The sequence below is a fragment of the Anabas testudineus genome, chromosome 24 (genome assembly GCF_900324465.2).
Source record: "Anabas testudineus chromosome 24, fAnaTes1.2, whole genome shotgun sequence".
Taxonomy (NCBI): domain Eukaryota; kingdom Metazoa; phylum Chordata; class Actinopteri; order Anabantiformes; family Anabantidae; genus Anabas; species Anabas testudineus.
The window spans coordinates 1,618,316-1,637,840 of NC_046632.1; the positions used below are offsets into that span (position 1 = coordinate 1,618,316).

At 44.4% G+C, this 19,525-nt stretch overlaps 2 protein-coding genes across 4 annotated transcripts in view; one reads left to right on the forward strand and one right to left on the reverse strand.

The window, feature by feature from the left end:
* The window catches only part of rev3l (REV3 like, DNA directed polymerase zeta catalytic subunit), a 60,346-nt gene extending 46,936 nt beyond the window's left edge, over window positions 1–13,410 (forward strand). For 2 of the 3 annotated variants that reach the window (XM_026341571.1, XM_026341574.1), the window contains exons 14-32: window positions 55–977; window positions 1,133–1,218; window positions 1,433–1,558; window positions 3,387–3,579; window positions 3,929–4,043; window positions 4,349–4,464; window positions 5,169–5,287; window positions 5,497–5,615; window positions 5,777–5,918; window positions 6,364–6,608; window positions 7,734–7,842; window positions 8,194–8,400; window positions 8,500–8,609; window positions 8,903–9,017; window positions 9,127–9,264; window positions 9,583–9,773; window positions 10,223–10,469; window positions 11,020–11,235; window positions 12,336–13,410. In XM_026341571.1, the coding sequence (XP_026197356.1) occupies window positions 55–977; window positions 1,133–1,218; window positions 1,433–1,558; window positions 3,387–3,579; window positions 3,929–4,043; window positions 4,349–4,464; window positions 5,169–5,287; window positions 5,497–5,615; window positions 5,777–5,918; window positions 6,364–6,608; window positions 7,734–7,842; window positions 8,194–8,400; window positions 8,500–8,609; window positions 8,903–9,017; window positions 9,127–9,264; window positions 9,583–9,773; window positions 10,223–10,469; window positions 11,020–11,235; window positions 12,336–12,476 (3,658 nt within the window). In that variant the 3' untranslated portion in view covers window positions 12,477–13,410. The remainder of the gene's footprint in view (window positions 1–54; window positions 978–1,132; window positions 1,219–1,432; window positions 1,559–3,386; window positions 3,580–3,928; window positions 4,044–4,348; window positions 4,465–5,168; window positions 5,288–5,496; window positions 5,616–5,776; window positions 5,919–6,363; window positions 6,609–7,733; window positions 7,843–8,193; window positions 8,401–8,499; window positions 8,610–8,902; window positions 9,018–9,126; window positions 9,265–9,582; window positions 9,774–10,222; window positions 10,470–11,019; window positions 11,236–12,335) is intronic. The other variant, XM_026341572.1, reaches the window with a different exon arrangement.
* mfsd4b (major facilitator superfamily domain containing 4B) lies at window positions 13,326–18,606 on the reverse strand. The gene is made up of 4 exons (XM_026341575.1): window positions 18,019–18,606; window positions 17,206–17,374; window positions 16,955–17,071; window positions 13,326–15,348 (listed from the first exon to the last, which is right to left on the reverse strand). The coding sequence occupies exons 1-4, from the start codon at window positions 18,298–18,300 to the stop codon at window positions 14,054–14,056; spliced, it is 1,863 nt and encodes a 620-aa protein (XP_026197360.1). The 5' UTR covers window positions 18,301–18,606; the 3' UTR covers window positions 13,326–14,053.
* Between the last annotated feature and the right edge of the window lie 919 nt (window positions 18,607–19,525).

Below are 19,525 nucleotides of genomic sequence, written 5' to 3' on the forward strand. Positions count from 1 at the left end.
GATACTCTAGTGTTTTCAACATTGCTTATTTGATATTTTGTGTATTCCCCTCAGGGAGGTTGGTGGTCGTAAGCTAATGGTGGGTACCAGACTTGCTAAAGATCTAGACGAGTTCAGTGGAGAGCTGTCTTTGGAGGGCCTCCATTTCTGGAAGACGGCCTTCTCAGCCATGACACGACCCACCACCAGTATTACCTTGTTGTCCCAAGCCCACAGAGTTGATGTCTCAGAGACCTGTAAAGAGCAGGCAAAACCTAATTTATCCTCAGCCAGTGACAAGAAAATCGTCCTTCTGCCCTGTAAAAACCCACCAAGTCGAGATCGTGTGCTGCTGTGGCTGCAAGCCAAAAAACAGTATGAAAATTTACAAAAGTGGGGGAAAGAAACAGGACCAATCAATAAGGGGGGTGATGAGCTCGAAGTTGAGGACAGAAACTCAGAGAGATCTGAGCAGCCAGCTGCTTCATGTTGTCCAGCAGTTACAGTTGAGCTGTGTGGGAAGTCCCTTAATAGTACCTGGACTCAGAGGAGAACAAAACGGAACCTGTCCTTAATCCTATCTCCCATGAAGAATACAGGATCTCAATATAAATCCACTGAGGAAAGTCCCGTTTCAGATGAAGTTGTTGTGGATCTTTACCAAGAGGAAGAAGAAAAAGCTCCTAATAATAAAACCATCTCTCCTGAGTCCCCAGAACTGCCTACGTGGCAGCAGTCCTGTCAGCCCAGTCCCTCAGGCCCACACCACGTGAATGAAAACAGGCTAATTGAAAACTCACCAGGCACCCTGTCACCTAGGTTCTCTGATTCCTTGGAGAGACGAGCAGAATATCCAAGCAGTCCTTCGCCTCTTCATGTGAATAACAGGGAAGAGGGGAGGACTAGCCCCCTCCTCCTTCACAGCACGCCCCTCTTAAGGAGGCAGAGGAAAAGCAAGGATGATATGGAGCCAGTGTGCAGCACACCTATATGTGATGGTAAGAAAATAGCAATTTCATCTCTCCTATGAGCACAGTGTGTAATTATATCCCTAACTACCACTCTGCTTTATTTTATATAGTTTTTTTTCTTTCATTTATATAAAAATGTTGCTTCACTTGCCTCTGCTCTTTATATTGTATTCCTGCTGCAGAGGATGCCCTTTCTCAGAGACTCCAGCAGAGGAGGAGAAGCCAGGCAGACCCACTGAGAAGAGTTTTACTGACCACACAGATGAAGGTCAGGCTGCTTGTAGATTTTTAAGTCTCTGAGCACATCATCTCCCCACAGGCTAGCCTGGTTAGAGAGTCGGTTTTACAATATCAGTGTAGTGTTCGTCATGAAGTCGGTCCATCTTCCATTTGAGCTTTTATTGAGCTTTCATAGGTTTCCTGTAGATTTGATCTGTCTGTGTTGTCTTGTTCATTTGGGTATTTGTCATTGCCTTCCACAGAACCAGTTTGCTGCTTTAAATGCGCCAAAGAAAGATGACTCTCAGATTGAAGGACCCAGCATAGCCAACTCCTATGGCTTCAAAGTCAGTATGCAGAACCTGCAGGATGCCAAAGCTCTGCATGAGGTGAGCTGCAACTTAAGCTGTTCATGGTTAACTCTGCTCTCTCATTTTAGTTTTTTTGTTTGTTTGTTTTTTTTTGTTTTCAGGTGAAACAAAAACATTTCAGAACCCAGCAATTTTTTGTAGCATGTGGCTGACAGGCTAGTCAGTTCAGGTCATATTTATACTTATTTAATTCTAAAATAATAATTATTTGAATTTAAATGTGGCCAGTATTTGACTGTCTATGCCTAAGGAAAGGTCTTGTATGAAGACAATTTACGTTTGAGTAATTCAGTTCCTTGAAAAGGGATTTGTGGTCTTGTCAAACCATGCGGAAATCATTTTGTACATACACTGGCAAGAAAAAGTTTGTACACCCACAAGTAACAATGGCGATTGAGCCAAAGCCATCACAAAGAATATTCCAGTAGCTACTTTTGTCTCCAGATAGTTCTTTCACAACCAGGAAGAAGGCCTCAAATTCAGACCTGAGGTCAAGGCAGGTGCAGTGAGCGGCATCAAAAGACCAGGCCGGAGTCTGTGGAGCACCCTTACTGAGAACGACAGACCAACAAATAAAGCCATAGGATAGATGTCGGGGGCCCGAGAACATCAGATCAGCGACTGACTGAAGCTACGGATACGCTCACAGCCTCCCTCTCTCTCGGTCTGACAACACTCATTGTTTGGGCTTTATGTATACTTCCCATGGATCATCAACCCTTTAAAGAAGCCATTAAATTATCAGTGGTACAGTGGTGACTGTGACATCTGCATCTGAACTCTGTACAGTATGTTTGGATTCACTGCACTGCAAACTAGGACTTATCATAAGACTTCTGTCATCTACACAGTTGGTGCATCTTGGCCCACTGCAAACCTTTCTTCTGATTTTCCAACCATAGTAGTTTATTTTTCTTGGCAGCTCTGCCCGCGAGGCCAACTGACCTGAGCCTTATACACACAGTATCGGTGTACACTTGTTTCTTTCTTGTTTTACTCAACAATGGAGCCAATTCTGGAGCAGTGAGGCATACGTTTCTCAAGGAGGACACTCGTAAGTATATGTCTTCCTGGACAGATGTCCATCTGGGCCTTCCACTGCATCTTCTGTCCTGATTGGTTGCTGGAGACTATATCTCTGGAGACTGTATTGTCCACCTTTTTAAAGAAATATTTAAAGAAAGAGTAATCTTAGGTTTTGGATAGTGATAAAATTGTTACAGATGAATAAGGTACTTTTTTTCAGTGTTTTGGTATTTGGTGTGTTTTAACAGTATGTTGTTGTTTTTTTACATTTAAGTGTAAAATTACAATAATGTCTCTGTCATATGAACTATTATATGAACCTGTCTGTATATCAGTCTCATGACAAATGACTGTTCATTTGGAAAGAGTTGCTCGGTGTAATGTTTGTATGTAACCTTAGTTATTTATAGTGTTTGGAAAATTGAACAGAAGATGGAGAATGTGATGAAGTGGGACAAGCATATTACTGGCAGTTGTTGACTCACTGATGTTTACCATCTGTAACAGTGTTCCTAGGCTCTACTCCATCTCCAGACCATCTTTGATGGCTTTTAATCTTACATAAGTATGGTTTCTATAAAAAGTACTCACTCCCACTGGAAGTGTTCACCTTTATTTCCTGCAAAGTAAGATGGTTAATGTGTGATGACCCCCCCAATTTGAATAAAATAAAATAAAGTGTATAAAATTAGGTTCTATAATAATGTAGTATTCACTGCATTGAAATGCTGGGGCTGTGCCCAGTAAAGCCAGATTGGTGTTGAGTTTTCAATCTAAAGATGATGCCTTTTCCTTATGACACAGTTTTCTTTTCTTTCAGGTGCAATATCTAACACTAATGGGCATGGAGCTCCATGCAAGATCACGCCGTGACCTTGAACCTGATCCTGAGTTCGACCCCATATGTGCCTTATTCTATTGCCTCAGCTCTGATGCTCCCCTACCAGATGTAGAGAGCACCCAGCTGACTGGTGCCATCGTGGTGGATAAAGACCATCAAAGTTGTAACCAAGGTAAAGTCTGTGCCTAAAATTACTCCCCATTTACTTTACTTACCAAGTGTCCAAAATCTCAACTTACTGCTTACTACTGAAGGAACTACCGGCTGTGCAGGGAGTAGTGAATGAGTGAATAGGGAATGATTTCAGAGCACAGAGAAGACACTGGGTCCAATTTGAAGAACTATACATTTCTGTCTGTGCATCATTCTGAAGTATTTTCCTCCCTCTGCATTAGGAATGTATTGAAAGATGTCTGTAGTTAGTTCACTACATTGTTCAGCAGAGTTTAAATGTTACCATGCGTTGTTGAGGTTTTCCACATTTTCCCATAAAGCTTCAAAGTCTTTTTGAATTCACTCAGCAGGTCACAGAGGAACAGCGCCCCTGCTGATCAGGTCTGGTGTTTCTGGGCTGGTGGTGACATACGCCACAGATGAGAAGATGCTGTTTCAGGAGCTGGTCACCATCATGAGGAGGTTTGTGTATAAAGTGCTCTCACTGCATGGGGTTGAGTGGGTTTAGGAGCTTTGCAGTTGTAGCCATCCAATCCTGGCAAGTATATGTTGGTCCTGGGCTGTTTTTAAAAAGCTTTTCTATCAAATAATAAGACAACAACTAGAATGGCTAAAGGAGATATTATGTCTATGACAATGTGAACAATGACAAAGTTTTATACTTCATAGATCCAAAACACCAGGTCAGAGGTTATCCTTTGATGCAGCAGCAGCTACAGTATAGTATTATCATTGCCTCTCTGTTCTCATGGGCCGTGTTCTCTCAGGTATGACCCAGACATCCTGGTGGGATATGAGGTGCAGATGCATTCCTGGGGCTACCTCCTCCAACGGGCCACAGCACTCGGAGTGGACCTGTGTCAGCAGCTGTCACGAGTGCCAGGTAGGAAAAGCTGTCACCAAAGATTCAATGTTAACTTAGTGAATGTGGCACCTTACTGGTCACTGGACATATTAGAGGAATGTAAGAGAAGAGACTTCCAGATTAAATTTAACTATAGCGACTACAATACCTTCTTCAAATCATGATGATGTAGTGTTTCATGACTTTTAACTGTTACGTTCCTCTTTTAGTTGAAGTGACACATCAGGGTAAATCCATACAGTGATGCAGCCACTTGTTAAACACATAGCTGCTTGTTGCATATGTGCAGGATTCTGTAGAATTATACTGTTGTTCATAATGGACCTGACCGTTTGAGTGAGGCTGCTGAGGTCTAAAGTAAGTCCTGTCAGGCTGGGTGGGTAGGGAGACACTTTCAGTTTCTTCTCCGGCAAGTGTTTTAATCTGAAGGAAATTATTCAGTCCAATGCAAGAAAAAGTGTTTGTGCTTACACACATTGCAGGTACTAGAAATACAAACACGTGTGACCTTGTTTGTGCACGTGTGTGTGCATGTGTGTGTGTGTGTGTGTGTGTGTGTGTGTGTGTGTGTGTGTGTGTGTGTGTGTGTCAGTGTCAGTGTGTGTGTGTGTGTCAGTGTCAGTGTGTGTCAGTGTGTAGTAGCTGAATGAAGAGCCTCTGGCCGCGCTCTCCTCCTCCTCTCTGGTAATTGGCTGTCTGTGTCACTCCGTGTGTGTCCTCAGGCGACTCCAAAGAGAATCGCTTCAGCGCGGAGAGGGATGAGTACGGAGCTGACACCATGTCTGAGATCAACATTATTGGACGCATCACCCTCAACCTGTGGAGGGTGATGAAGACCGAGGCAGGTGTCCCGGCACGACTTACACACACACACACACACACACACACACACACACACACACACTGTTGTCAGTCCTAAGCATTTAGAGTTTTATCTTGTAAACTACTTTCTCTCTCACTCCTGTAGCATTTTAGTGAGAAAGCATTTCAAAGTGAAGTCATGGCGGCGATATTGTGAGGAGATGGTCAACGCTTGTCTTTTTCCTCCAGGTGACATTAAACAACTACACCTTTGAGAATGTGGCCTTCCATGTGCTCCATCAGCGCTTCCCTCTGTACAGCCCCCGCACACTCTCTGATTGGTTTGACCACAACAGCGACTTGTACAGGTTTGTACTGACACTGACAGTATCACACAGCTCAGTGTGATTGACTCAACGTGACCTGATGGGACTGTTACTCCCTCCAGTCCTCATATAATTTGCAGTTGCAGTTTCTAAAAGCTGTGAACATTGTGTCATGATAATCGCACTCGTGTGTGTTACTGTAGGTGGAAGCTGATCGACCACTATGTGAGCCGGATGCGTGGAAGCATGCAGCTTCTGCAGCAGCATGATATTATCGGCAGAACCAGCGAGCTGGCCAGACTGTTTGGGATTCAGTTCCTCCATGTTCTGACCCGGGGATCACAGGTACCAGCGCATGCACACACACTTCACTGTGGCTTAATTTTAGGTCTTCATTATTGAAATATTCAGTGTTCAGACACCTCTTGTAACCTTTTGGTGTGATGACACCTTTGTATACGCTGCCTGACTGCATCCTTGAGGACTTGTTGGCTGCTTTTCCTTTACTCACCAGTAAAGCTCATTCCAAACCAAAGTTGGATTTAGATTTTAAAAGTAGTCAGGTTTGTTTTGTTCACACTTAGGCAAAACACAGGTATTTTGGAAAAACAATGAATGAGAATGTTTACTGGGTAAAACGCATTTAAAGCAGCTTTATCCAGTAACAAATGAACGCACACATTAAAAAAAAAAGGAAAATAGCTGAACGTAAAACTCATGATGTCATTAAGACTAATACTTTTCAAATCCTCTTTGTATTTCATTGTGCTGCTTCTTCTCGTACCAACAGTACCGTGTTGAGTCCATGATGCTGCGTCTGGCTAAACCGCAGAACTACATCCCTGTTACGCCCAGCATCCAGCAGCGAGCCCAGCAGAGGGCACCGCAGTGCATCCCATTGGTGATGGAGCCCGAGTCTCGCTTCTACAGCAACTCTGTAGTGGTACTGGACTTCCAGTCACTCTACCCGTCCATCGTCATCGCGTACAACTACTGCTACTCCACCTGCCTTGGCCACATCGACAGCCTGGGAACGTAAGGACACGATAGGCCCACACACCTACAGCGTTTACTCGTGTCTGCTTGGAAAGTCTGCTTCCAGTGCCGCCTTCCTGCCCTCGTTATTTTTAATGGAACCGTCACGCTCAGAGCTCTGTGTGTTGTTCACTGCTCAGAGAAGCAAGCACTGCAAGTTAGGAAGTATTATTTTCACCAGGATTACTGTAGTTGCATAGCAACAACAAGTCTTTCCAACATGCATATGTCTACTGTTACTGCTAGGTAACAGGAAAACAGAGAAAGTGGCAAATTAGCTCTGCACTATTGAAGCTTTACATTCTCTGCTTGCAGCTTCTGCTGTGTGAAGAATTATTGTTTTCTACGTTATAATATAAAACATCTGACTGTACCTCTGAACAAACAAGACGCTTGATGTTAATCTTAAGCAGTGTCTCCCTGAAACCTCTCATCACAGGCTGCAGGTTAAATTTACTGTTCTTCCATTTTATCTCATAACTGTATTAATGGCAATTGCACATTTACATGAACATTCTGCTCTGTAGAATTGTTTCCACTAGAAGCAGAGATATTTTAATATGGGGAAGCAAGAGGGCAGTTTATTACCATTCACATCCTCAAACATGATGGAAGCCTAAGCCCCTTTTACACTGCCTCTTCAAGGAGCCTTTACAACAATACGCCGCTGTTACATTGGCCTTTGTTTAATCAACATGTTTAAATGATCAGAAAAGGCACTGCTACAATTTGCCACTAGTTGGATGAAGCTACAGAAAAATGTGGTTAGTGGTCGTGACATAACCCAACCAGTCGTGTATTATTGACGTTAACCAGACTCCAGCCTTACACCAACTTAAACCAGTAACTCCTTCCTGTGTTTATGGTACCAGTGTGTGCACCAGAGTGTGTTTGCTTTATTCAGTGCAGTGTGGTTACACCTGCTGTCACTGGAGTCGCTCTACAGTTCAGTGTCACACACCTTTCTGCCACAGTGACACTGCAGCCTGTGAGAGAAGAGGTTTGCAGACCCATCACTGTGACGACACACTTTACTTTACTCATACAGTGCTGCAGTGATGGTGACGTGAAGACAGGGAATGAATGGTGTTGAATGATGTTCATATGCACGTGTCTCTGTCTCAGGCCTGACGAGTTTAAATTTGGCTGCACCTCCCTGCGGGTTCCTCCTGAGCTCCTCTACCAGCTCCGCAACGACATCACCGTCTCCCCCAACGGCATCGCCTTTGTCAAGGTACAGCTGCTCTGACATCTCCTGGTGAGACTTCACTGAATGTTGCTGTAGAAAACGTGAAGGCTGCATCATGAAGTGGTGCAGGTTTGTTCAGGTTGTAAAGGTGGGGCACATTTAGAGAAATTCCACATGCTCTGCATCCTTTTACTCACTCTTTTCAAAAAGAAACGGATCAATACATACAAGCCCTGGATACATACCATATATGATCAAAAGTATTTTTAGTAGGAGTGACTGTGGAAGCTACTCCTAAAAGCAGGGGGGGAACTGCATCACTCTGTGAGTGACAGGGAGCATGTTTCCATGTTCATCTCTACGAGTAATGTCAACTTGCACACTTTTTCCATCCAGTCCTCTGTGCGGAAAGGAGTCCTGCCTAGCATGCTGGAAGAAATCCTCAACACCAGGATTATGGTGAAGCAGTCGATGAAATTCTACAAGCACGACAAAGCCCTGATGAGGCTGCTGCACGCCCGGCAGCTCGGACTCAAGCTCATCGCTAACGTCACCTTTGGCTACACGTCCGCCAACTACTCCGGACGAATGCCCAGCGTGGAGGTAAGTCCGTCAGATGTCGCCGTGAGCTTCCTGTGGCATTACAGCGATGCCGTGCGGCTTCTGTTTGTTCATTGGCATCTTGTCACCTGTGCTTTCCAGGTGGGAGACAGCATTGTTCACAAAGCCAGAGAGACCCTGGAGAGAGCCATCAGGCTGGTCAATGACACTAAGAAATGGGGAGCACGAGTTGTGTACGGTGACACCGACAGGTATGAAATTAGTACTGATCCAGGCTGAGTCATCACTGTGAGCATCTTTGTTCACGTGTCACTGTTTTCTAACTGTTATCTGCAGCTCTAGCTTCAGTGTTTCCACTGATTACATTTTGGGATTGTTTTGATAACTAGATTGAAGACACTAATTAATCCTCGGTTCAGAAAACAATGCCACTGTGAGAATCTGCAAAATGATGATAACTGAAGTCTGAAGCTTCAGGTAACTGAGTTCTATCACAGGGAGTGAACTATGCTAACGAGCTGCTGTCTGCCTCTGCTTTCTGCAGCATGTTTGTTCTGCTGAGAGGAGCCACCAAAGAGCAGGCCTTTAAGATCGGCAACGAGATCGCTGAGGCCGTGACTGCAACCAACCCCAAGCCTGTCAAGCTCAAGTTTGAGAAGGTAATGCTTCTGTAGACTCAGAGATGCAGCACGGCATGGAGTGCCTGTGTGAGTTCTCTCTGTTGATGCACATTTAGCGGCAGCTCTCTGTTACCTGTGTGTATCCCAGGTGTACCTGCCCTGCGTCCTGCAGACAAAGAAGCGCTACGTGGGCTACATGTATGAGAGCCTCGACCAAAAAGAGCCAGTGTTTGACGCCAAAGGGATTGAGACGGTGCGTCGCGACGGCTGCCCTGCTGTTTCCAAGGTAACAGGCAAACCTTCCTTCCCTCCTCTCTTTTGCCCGTTCCTGTGTGCTCTACACCCATCACAACCACGCCAGAGACCACTTTATACATGTTAGGTTATACAAGGGTTTATGTTAGTGTTAACTCTGAATCATACATCACCACCATCACTTCTAATTATATTCAAACATCGTGGCATTAAGGAGCAAGCTACTACGCTCCAGTACTACAGTAAATATGTGTTTTTGTTTATTTCGTATCAGTTTCTTAGATTAGGTTCTTCTTGTTATTCTCTCTACTCTCTTGGAGTTTTCATTTGTCCATTTGTGTCCTCGTAGATTCTGGAGCGTTCGATTAAGTTGCTTTTTGAGACACGGGACATAAGCCAGGTCAAACCGTTTGTACAGCGTCAGTGTGTGAAGGTTCTGGACGGACGGGCCAGCATGCAGGACCTAACGTTCGCTAAGGAGTACAGAGGCAGCGGCTCGTACCGGCCCGGAGCCTGTGTCCCTGCACTGGAGCTCACCAGGTGTGTGTGTGTGTGTTGTCTCTGGCCATTTGCACTAACATCTCTACACCAAAGAACAGAGTTCTTAGTTTCACTGTGTGTGTGTGAGTGAGACGCAGAGCAGGAGCTCACTGTCAACTACAGTTACAGTACTGGGTGTGAATCCAATTACTCCTGCCCCACAGTGCTGATTGTCTGGCTGCACTAGCCTGCATGTACAGTACCTGAGTCTGTTGCTAGGCAACACAGTTCTCAGTGGATGAAAAAAATCTAATTTCCAAAGCTTGTGTAAGAAGGAAATATCAAGCCTTGTTCATGAGCACCGGCGTAGTCAGGAGCAGAAGTCGGAGTGTTGATTCCTGACCTTGCTGCTTTTATGAGTGCACACAGAGAGATTTACAGTCAAATGCAGAACTGCAGAAACAGCTCTGAGACACCACTTCTGAACGGTGTGTTTCCGTTTGTCTCAGGCGTTTGATGGCGTACGACCGACGCTTGGAGCCACGAGTAGGCGAGCGGGTGCCCTACGTGATTGTGTATGGGATGCCTGGTGTGCCCCTCATCCAGCTGGTGCGCCGGCCCATCGACGTGCTGCAGGACCCCAGCCTTCGCCTCAACGCAACCTACTACATCACCAAGCAGATCCTGCCACCATTGGCCCGCATGTTCCAGCTGATTGGAGTGGATGTGTTCAGCTGGTACCATGAGCTCCCCAGGGTGAGAGGACGAAGCAGCATGAAGTTCATGTTGTCTTATCTTTGTGGTTTTTAGATGTGCAGAAGTCATTCATATAGTACAAAAACAGAAATACCTTAATATACCTGATGAGAACAAGCTGCCCTCACTCCAAATCAAAGCACGTTGACAGAGGGATTCAAAGAGAACAAAGCATGAAGAGTCTCTCTTCTGCTTCCTGCTGAGGACAGAATGAGACTCATCAAACTGTACAGTCAGTAATGGAGACAGGTTCAGTTGTGGCAGAGCACATGCGCCCTCTGCTGGTGAAGTTGAAACAGTTTATCACGGTGATAAACATAAGCAGTTGTTGTATTAATGTTGAGGCTGATGGGAATATATCCATTTGGATTTTAGCAGATGGGCTGATGTTTGGCGTGGAAATGCTGAACTCATCACACCAGAGGCAGATATTTACAGAACTACTGAAGAATAACATGTAGCAAGACCTTCAGGAAAACAGTCTTCAGCAAGAGGCAGTCTTATTCAGTTTTTTTTAACATGGTTCAACTCTCTCTTTGTCTGTGTCCAGATCCAGAAGGTGTCCTGCTCTTCAGCAGTGGTCAGAGAGGAAGTGGGCAGGAAGGGAACCATTTCCCAGTACTTCACCACACTCCATTGCCCCGTGTGCGATGAGCTGACCCAGCTGGGAGTGTGCTCCCAGTGTCGTGCTGAGCCCCAGAGAGTGGTCGTGACGCTCCACCAGAACATGAGACAGTGGGAGAGTCAGCAAGAGCAGCTGCTGAAGGTGAGAAGCTGCAGCTGGGTGCAGACGTTAATCTGACATCATTTAACATTTAAAAGATCAACAGCAGTGTTAGACCTTATTAAAATAAAGGCATTTCAACTTTTCAAACTGTTATCTAACAATAATTTACTAAACTGCACGCCTCAAAGCCTTCACACTGTTCTTTAGCCTCTGTCACAAAAGATGAACCTGTAATATCAATCTATTATTGTATGAACTGACTGCAGGGTGATACCCTGACAGATTAGTTTCCTTCTACCTACAACCATCTATCTACACATTTAGAAAAGTCTTATGCTCTAAACCATCATTCAGTGTAAACTCTACTACACTGTTTTAAAAATTCAGATTCTCTAGTATCCATATGAAAAACTAATCATCTATGTATGACCAGTAATGGCTGACGCACTTGGAGAATAGTTTTTATTGTAAATATGATGTCAGAGTTTCCCAATCTGCAGCTAGTTTATTACATACTGATAATGTTGCTTTCTCATTCCTACTTTATTGTATTTTTAAGTTCATTCTCAGTGTTTGTGCACTGAAGGGTGTGCTGCCGTCCAAACTAGCTGTTACAGGACCTCGCAGGTACGCTCACATTAGATTTAGAGCGACTTGAGAAAACAAAGTGCACCAACAGCATCACTAGAAGAACAATGACAACAACGACACACTTTGTAGTGGAGGATGAGAAAGGTAAAAAGAACCTGGAAGTGTCTGCACACTTCATAATTAGAGAGATGTGTCTGATTGGTTGATTGGCTCCACAGTGACGGTATCAGTCCGTCCACGTCACGTCATACTAGCATTTCTATTAGAATGTGTAAGTGGAGCCAGAAGAGAGGATTGGAAGCAGCTACTCTTTCTGATGTAGAGAGTTAGAGAAAGTTGTCCACTGTCTGTCCCGTCCTGTCAAACATTTCCTTCAGTTAATGCAGCACTCCTTGTTTATATTAACCTTTGACCCTGTGTGCAGTCATGTAGATAACGGCGACACTGCAGGTACTGTTAGATCTCGTATGTTGAACATGTTGTCAAAATGTGAAATGTAGCACATCATTATTTTATCATCGTTACATTTGTGTTGATCTTTTCTCCAGATCTGCAGGAACTGTAGCGGCTGTGCAGAGCGGCAGGTGCCCTGCGTGTCCCTGGACTGTCCCGTCCTTTACAAACTGTCCCGGGTCAACAGACAGCTCTCCAAGGCCCCCTACCTCCGACAGCTGCTGGAGCAGTTCTGATTGGCTCTTTAACCCCCAGAATTCCTCACTGATTTGGTGCTAAATCCCTCCCCACGTCTCCCCATCCTAGTGTTTGACTCAGTTCAGTTGTAATAGTTTAAATGGTGCTTTGATTGAACCCTGCTGGGTTTTCATTCTGTCTCGTAACTTATTTGTTGTAAGAGTATTTCTGAGCATGTGCAGACTGTTTGAGGGGGGAGGGGGTGGGTGGCTCCTCTGGCCTTGATGTGGGCGTATGTCTGTCTTCATGCACATTTGCTGATGTCTCCATTCGCTGCTAAGGGCCAAGTGAAGCCAACGTCTTTGGTGATACAGCTCCAGACCACCTGTCATGGAACTAGTTAGTGCAGTCCAAGCAAGGAGGAGTTGGAGGTGACAGATCTCAAAACAAATGACATCCAACTCACTAATGGACTTGTCTTCTTTCTCTCCACTGCAGGATTTTGTAAATACTCCCTGTACAGCTCCATCTATATTCTCACTGTGCATTAGTATGAGAAACCTGACGCTCCAGCTGTGAAAGCAGCTTGTTAAAGGATGTCACTTCTCATGTTTCATTTAACCTTGATTGTACTGATGTCCGTGTCGGCCGATTTGACATTTCACACTCTACCTACAGAGTGCTGAAACTGGAAGCTATTTCAGTTTTTTTTAATCTGGGACTGTTGCAATACTGTATTTTGATAATTTATGTCATGAAGAGGTATATTATTTCCTTGTGCATATATGGTTTTGTGGAGGTTTCCAAAATAAAAAATGAAATCTGTCAAGACTCAGTTTGCTCTTCAGTTCCCCTTCACAGCTCTACTCCGGATCTATGTATTTGTATAAATGTACAAATAAAATAAATGTTTTTTTGTTTGTTTTTAAATGGAAATTGCTGTGGGTGGAGCTTTGAAGTTGATATAATAAAAAGTCAAAGTATTAAAATCAATCTTTGATTCTGGGTTTGTTTTTTTTAAATCCAAAGATGAATCACAGGGACAAATCCCACGATACGATACAGCACAGAACGACAAAATCAAATTAAGTCGGATGTTTACATGTGTGCAATGAGAAAACTTCATTCAGCTCTTAAACAGCCGTCATCACACACTCACTTCAACAGCCTAAAAGAAACTACAGCTTTAGCAGCAGGGCAGGATCACAACCATTATCAACAGGATCAATTAGTTCACTCTGCTCGTGTGTCCTTGAGCAAGGCACTGAATTCTACCAGCTGAACTTTCTGTTCTACAGACTACGCTGACCTTTGACCTCAGTGAGGAGGAAAACACAGGATCCTCGCAGAGAATCGCTGACGAGATTTAAAACTATTTGGAGTGTAGCAGAGTAGAGCTCTGGAAGCTGTAGAAGACGCTGATGAGTCTTTGTGCAAAGGTTTCAGTCGACATCCTGTGGGTTACTGTAAGCGTCATGATTCAGACAGTAGCCAGTGTTTCACTGCACAGTAACTGATCAGAACTATACGGAAAAATTGGCAACGACAACAAATGAGCACAGACATGTCGAGGCATGGCTCTTCTAGTGTTGAGTCTTTTTAACAGCACTTAGGAGTCACAGGGGGGGACAAGGTTTTAGTCTCTCTTCTCTCTATCAAGAGAGAGCAGCAGCTTGCGTCCGGGCGAGTCTCCACCTAGAGACATGGTGTCTGAGGCTCCACCTGTAGGCTCTGGCCCCTGGGTGTTAGAAGTGGTGGAGCCAGTGACATCGGGAGGAGAGGAAGCCTTATTAGGAGAATTAACAAGACTCGCAGTGTCATCCATCTCAATGACCTCAAAGTCTGCATCGTTCCACTGATCGGCCTCATTGTCCAGCTCCTCCTCCTCCTCCTCCTCTTCGTCATTGGCTCCTGAGTCCAGCAGGGCCTGCCTGTACTCGCTGTCATCGGAATCTGGTCGGCCCCTGGTGCATGGTTTCCTGCTTTGGCTGCTAGGGGCTGACGCCAGCTTGTACATGACAGGGAAAAGGATGGATGTGAAGGTAGCAGTGATGAGTGACAGGTACATAAGAATGGGGTGGTCACGAAACCTCCCCAGCAGGAGGCCTACAAGACCGGGCAGCACCATCTCGCCCAGCGCTGCACCCACCACGAACAATGATGCTGTGCGGCCCGTCACTGTGGTGTACTGCTCCACCCACGAGATGCCGCTGGGAAAGGTGGTGGCCATGGAGGCCCCGTAGAGAGCGGTGCCAAACCACAGAGCCGCTTTCTCCCTGCTGAAGAGGCAGAGAAGCAAAGAGGAGATTGTTGAGGCCACCAGGCTGAGCAGGATCATGGTAGCTGGGTACACACAAGCCGCAAAGAAGATGGCCAACCCTCGACAGGCAGCAAACGTTGCCCAGAACAGAGAGTTCAGCCCGGCCGCCTGGGATGGAGGCATATGGGCGTACTCCTTGGCAAAGGTGAAAATGAAGGAGCCGTAAGCGACCTCGGCACCAACATAGGCAAAAAAGAAGAAGAAGAGCAGGATGATGAGGGCCATGTGGTGTTTGGCCACCAGGGGCTTTGCAGACGACGTGCTGACTTTGTCACACGATGTGCTGCTGCGACTGCAGAGTACAAAGAAGAGGACGGAGACGAGCAAGACAAACAAGCCGATCGTGATGTAGGCCCACATGGATTTGAGGGTGATGATTTGGTTGAAGTGATTGATGGTGTGTATAGTGGAGGCTGTAGGGGATGAGTCTGTGGTGGGAGGAGATGTGGAGTTGGTGTGGACGGGTCCCGTTGTGCTGTTCCCGTCAGGTCCGAACAGCAGTTTGGCTATGATTGGAGACGCAAAGGCTCCGGCTGCAAAGCTGAAATGTAGAGCCTGCATGTGAGGGCCCGCCTGCTTTCCCCATGTATTCAGTATGAGCACGTTGCCACCTGACACAAAGAGGAGAGAAACAATCGTTAGATCACTGAAGATTGGTGTCCTGCACTGACGTCACACTTCCTTATTCTGGGCTTTGCTTTGCCTTCTGTACACAAACACATGGACTGAAGTGCTACACATTTAGATTCAATTCACAGTTAAATTGAAAAAGCAAATAAAATAATAGATATGCTTAAGGTAGGAGAAGATAAGTAAGTAAAACGTTTATTTATATAGCACACACACACACCAAATCAAGGTCACAATGTGATACAAGGGATAATAAAGCAATTGCATAAACAGACTAGAATCACCTCCTCATGCTTCCATTTCCGAGCCACCAGCTAAGTTGGAGTTTAGGAGTTTACAAACTGGAGTAGGTTTCAGTGGGGTCATATGAGCGCAGTGAGTTGTAATGACTTGGTTTGGTGGAGTCTATTGGGAATATTGTCCTAAAAATAGATTTGCATTTGCCTTAAACCGGAATAATGTATTTTCAACATGGTCGTTAACAACTCTTGATTGGAAGTCTCTTTTTGTGAGGTTTGGCTCACATCAGCTGATACTGCTTGTGAATAGTAGACCGACACAGTGGGAGTTTTCATGAGTCAGTGTTGCTCTTAAACCCCATTTTCATTCTTGTTTCATTGACTGGACACCAGATTTACAAACACCTGACTGCAGTTGAGATTTAGTGACGTTAGCAGCATGTTGACATTATTTTTTTATCATCATCATGTTGTATGATTAATAGGTGTAAAAGAAAGATCACAAAAGATTTTGACTTGTAGAATTACTGACATTTGTGACTTTAGTGAATATGAGATGCAGAAAATCACAAAATTGCAAACAGTTCTATTACTCATTCGTGTGACTGTAAATGAATTATCAATAGACATTGCAAGATTTAACTAGATTTAACTAACTAATCAAAATGGCTTCCTTGAAGATTTAGGATGGCAAAATATCAACAGAAGAAAGAAACAGGTGTGAAACTGTGAAGGCTGGCAAGAGGGAAACATGGCTCAGTGATGAGCAGGATGGAGGAACAGAAACTCAAACGGGGCTTTTAGCAACACATCACTTTTGACGGTTTCTATAGGAGGGGAAGAAATCATAAGCTTTCCTCTTCTTAAAAGTGATAGAAGAGAAATCAAGGGTTACTTTTATTGGCTGTAATAAGGTCATTAAAGCTGGCACTCTGTGCCTTTTTTATCTTTAGAGTTACAGACTCACTACTGCTTCACAGTAGTACAGTAAACCTAAAGCTTGCATTCAGCAGAAAGAATGCTGCACAGTGTAAAAGGAAAAGTCTGATACAGACTGTAAACCAGAATTTAAACCGACCCAGGGCAACATATGTAATTAAAATGATGTATGTTTTACGTTGGTAAATGTTGATATACACTTTTAATAGCATTAATGATAGGACTTCAAGTAAACCTGCACAGTCAGTTGTTGCATACTGAATGAACCGCAGTGGATTGTAATGTTTCTGCTATGAAATACTAAAATGTCTAAACTACTAAAAAGATGTCTATGAAAGTCATGAGGGAGTTAAAGGAAAAAGTGAAAGCGGGACGTTCAAAATACATCCAACACATTTATTTTCCTTACCTGTATCCAGAACACCCATGGAGATGCCAATGCTGGACATGAAGCCGGTGAGCAGCAGAGCATTCTTACAGAAAGGGATGGCGCACATTCCAAAGGCTGTGAGCAGCATCGAACAACCTAGAAAGAAAATAAGACAAAAGACAATTTTAGTAGAATAAAGGTGAAATATCACCTTTATTTAGACTGTCAACACAGACTCCATCAGCACCACTTGGAACTATGGCGTAACATTCGTTTGAAGAAAGGGTCACCTAACAGGAGATGGGGGTTCATGTAGTCGAAGAGAGTGCCTCCTAAGAGGGATCCTCCGATGTATCCCGCAGAGCGGCCAACAAAGATGTAAGAGATGTTGCTGATGTTCTTTTTCACATTCACAGCCAGGTCTTCAAAAGTGGGGCCAAGAACAGAGATACTCATCCCCTAAAAGCACAACAACAGTTCAGTCAACTTTCTTAAAAGACAGTTGAGTTGAAGAGTAATTTTTACAGCCGACGTAAATCCTGTCTGTGAGGATCCTGCAGCGCTGAGCTCAGAACACTTGCTGCACATTACACCTGATCTGCTGCTGACTCTTAACTAGACCCAGCTCATGTCTCACTGTTTCACTGAGCAGGTTCTTTCACTGTACCTGGATACAGGTGATCACATCACCTGAAAGTTCTCCACAGAGGAACAATGACAATTAAACCATCTACTTTGAATAACCGTTAACCCTTTGAGCTACAAGGTGATATGAGAGATATGTCCTGAAACCATTCAAACAACTCAATGTCTGTAAGAACTTTTTTTCCGCCTCATTTCTCCAGACAATAACAGAATAAAGATTTAAAGATATAAAGGTATAAAGAGGAGTTTGTTATGCTAACTCTACAGATAGCATTAGAACAGCCTCAAGTTAACCATGACGAACTAATGCTATCTTGATATGTAGTTAAGCTTTTTAGTTGCCAGGAGCAATATTAAACTCTACACTAATTGGAGTTCATGAAGAGAATGAATGAGGAGACACATTTCCACTTATATTGAATGTTTTGTGCTGAATTAAACGTTAAGAATATCTTTACCAAGCCCAGGAAGGATGCACACAGCGTCAGGGTGACCATCCAGCGGCCGCGCGCTTCGTTTCCGCGTCTCCCTCCGCCGACCACTTCCACCCGGTCGTCGGACAGCGGCTTGGTCGCCTTTTTGGCCGCCTTCAGCGCGCTCTTCAGTCCTCGTCCTGCGTCCTTCCTCTTGTCAAACAGCGTGTCCTCCTCCTGCTCGTCGTTGTCGTCCTCCTCCTCCATGCTGGCGAACCGAACGTGCTTCTTTTTCACCACGGAGTCTCGCGCGGCGGACGAACACATACCTGTGAGCTGATGCTGCTGGAGCTGCGCCGTCACGAGGATGCAGTCTGCGCGCAACTAGCAGTTAACAGCGACGGACGACTAGCGGCCTCCTCCGCTGTGGCGCTTACTCTACGAGGACCGCTCGGTATATCTTAAATTTGAAACGCTGAAATGAAGTCAGCCATCTTTAGAACAGGTGTGTGGCTCCGAGAGTGACAGGAGACCGCTGAACGGGGACTCCTCTAGAGTGTCAACAGCGACCGTATGGGAGCCCGAGGTTTGCAAAGATCGTCTATTCCGAATGCTGCTCACTGGGCGTGTGAAACCACCCATCACTGTACTTACTACTGTTAAATAAATAAATTTTGAAAAACGTTTTAAGCTGTAGTCACATTTTAAGAAATGTATTTTTTTAAATGTAGTGATTAAAACACTTACTGTGTTATATTCATTTCACTTAGCGCACAGACAGTGATGCTCTCAGTCGTGCTCGCTGCTGATCATAGGATTCTGGATCCGAAACACAGAGCACAGTCGCACCTCTTTCCTCTTTTCCATCTGTGATCTAGCTACGCGTCAACGATGGTCCAGGGATACAGGAAGTAGTAGCAGTCAGGTTAGCATTTAGAGAAAATGGCGGCCTCTACATATCTATTGATAAACATACAATTTCGCGCATCGCAGATAAATAAGCTGCAGGGGCGAGTGTACAGTTATTTAAGTGGGGGGCCCAGATTGAAGCCTCACTCATAAAACGGTGGCACATTTGGAAAATGAATTGATAGATGCACAAGTACTCCATTGAATAAACAGTGTTGTTTTGTTTGTTTGTTTTATTTTAGCAGTTTGTAAAGGTGACAGCTGCTTCATCCACTATAATACATAAACGTGTAGTAGTGAGGTTTTTTTGAATAATAAGATTATTTACAAGTACCACTTAAAATCATGTTTGGCACATGGATATTTGAATCTTTCTCTGTGATTAAATTATCTTAAAGCTGCCATCTTCTGATTTTAAGGGTTGTGTGGTTACATATAATTGACTCATTTGTATTTAAAGCAACAGGCACCAAATGATTATTTTTGTTATTATTATTCCTTATTCTAGGAAGAGCTAGGAAGAGGTTTTGGTTTTTTACACAGTGACACGTTTCCTTAGGACTCAAAGGGACGGATTGATTAAATGAGGTGTAATATGACATCTTTAAGTGATTGTGCTCAGTCATACCATAACACACACATA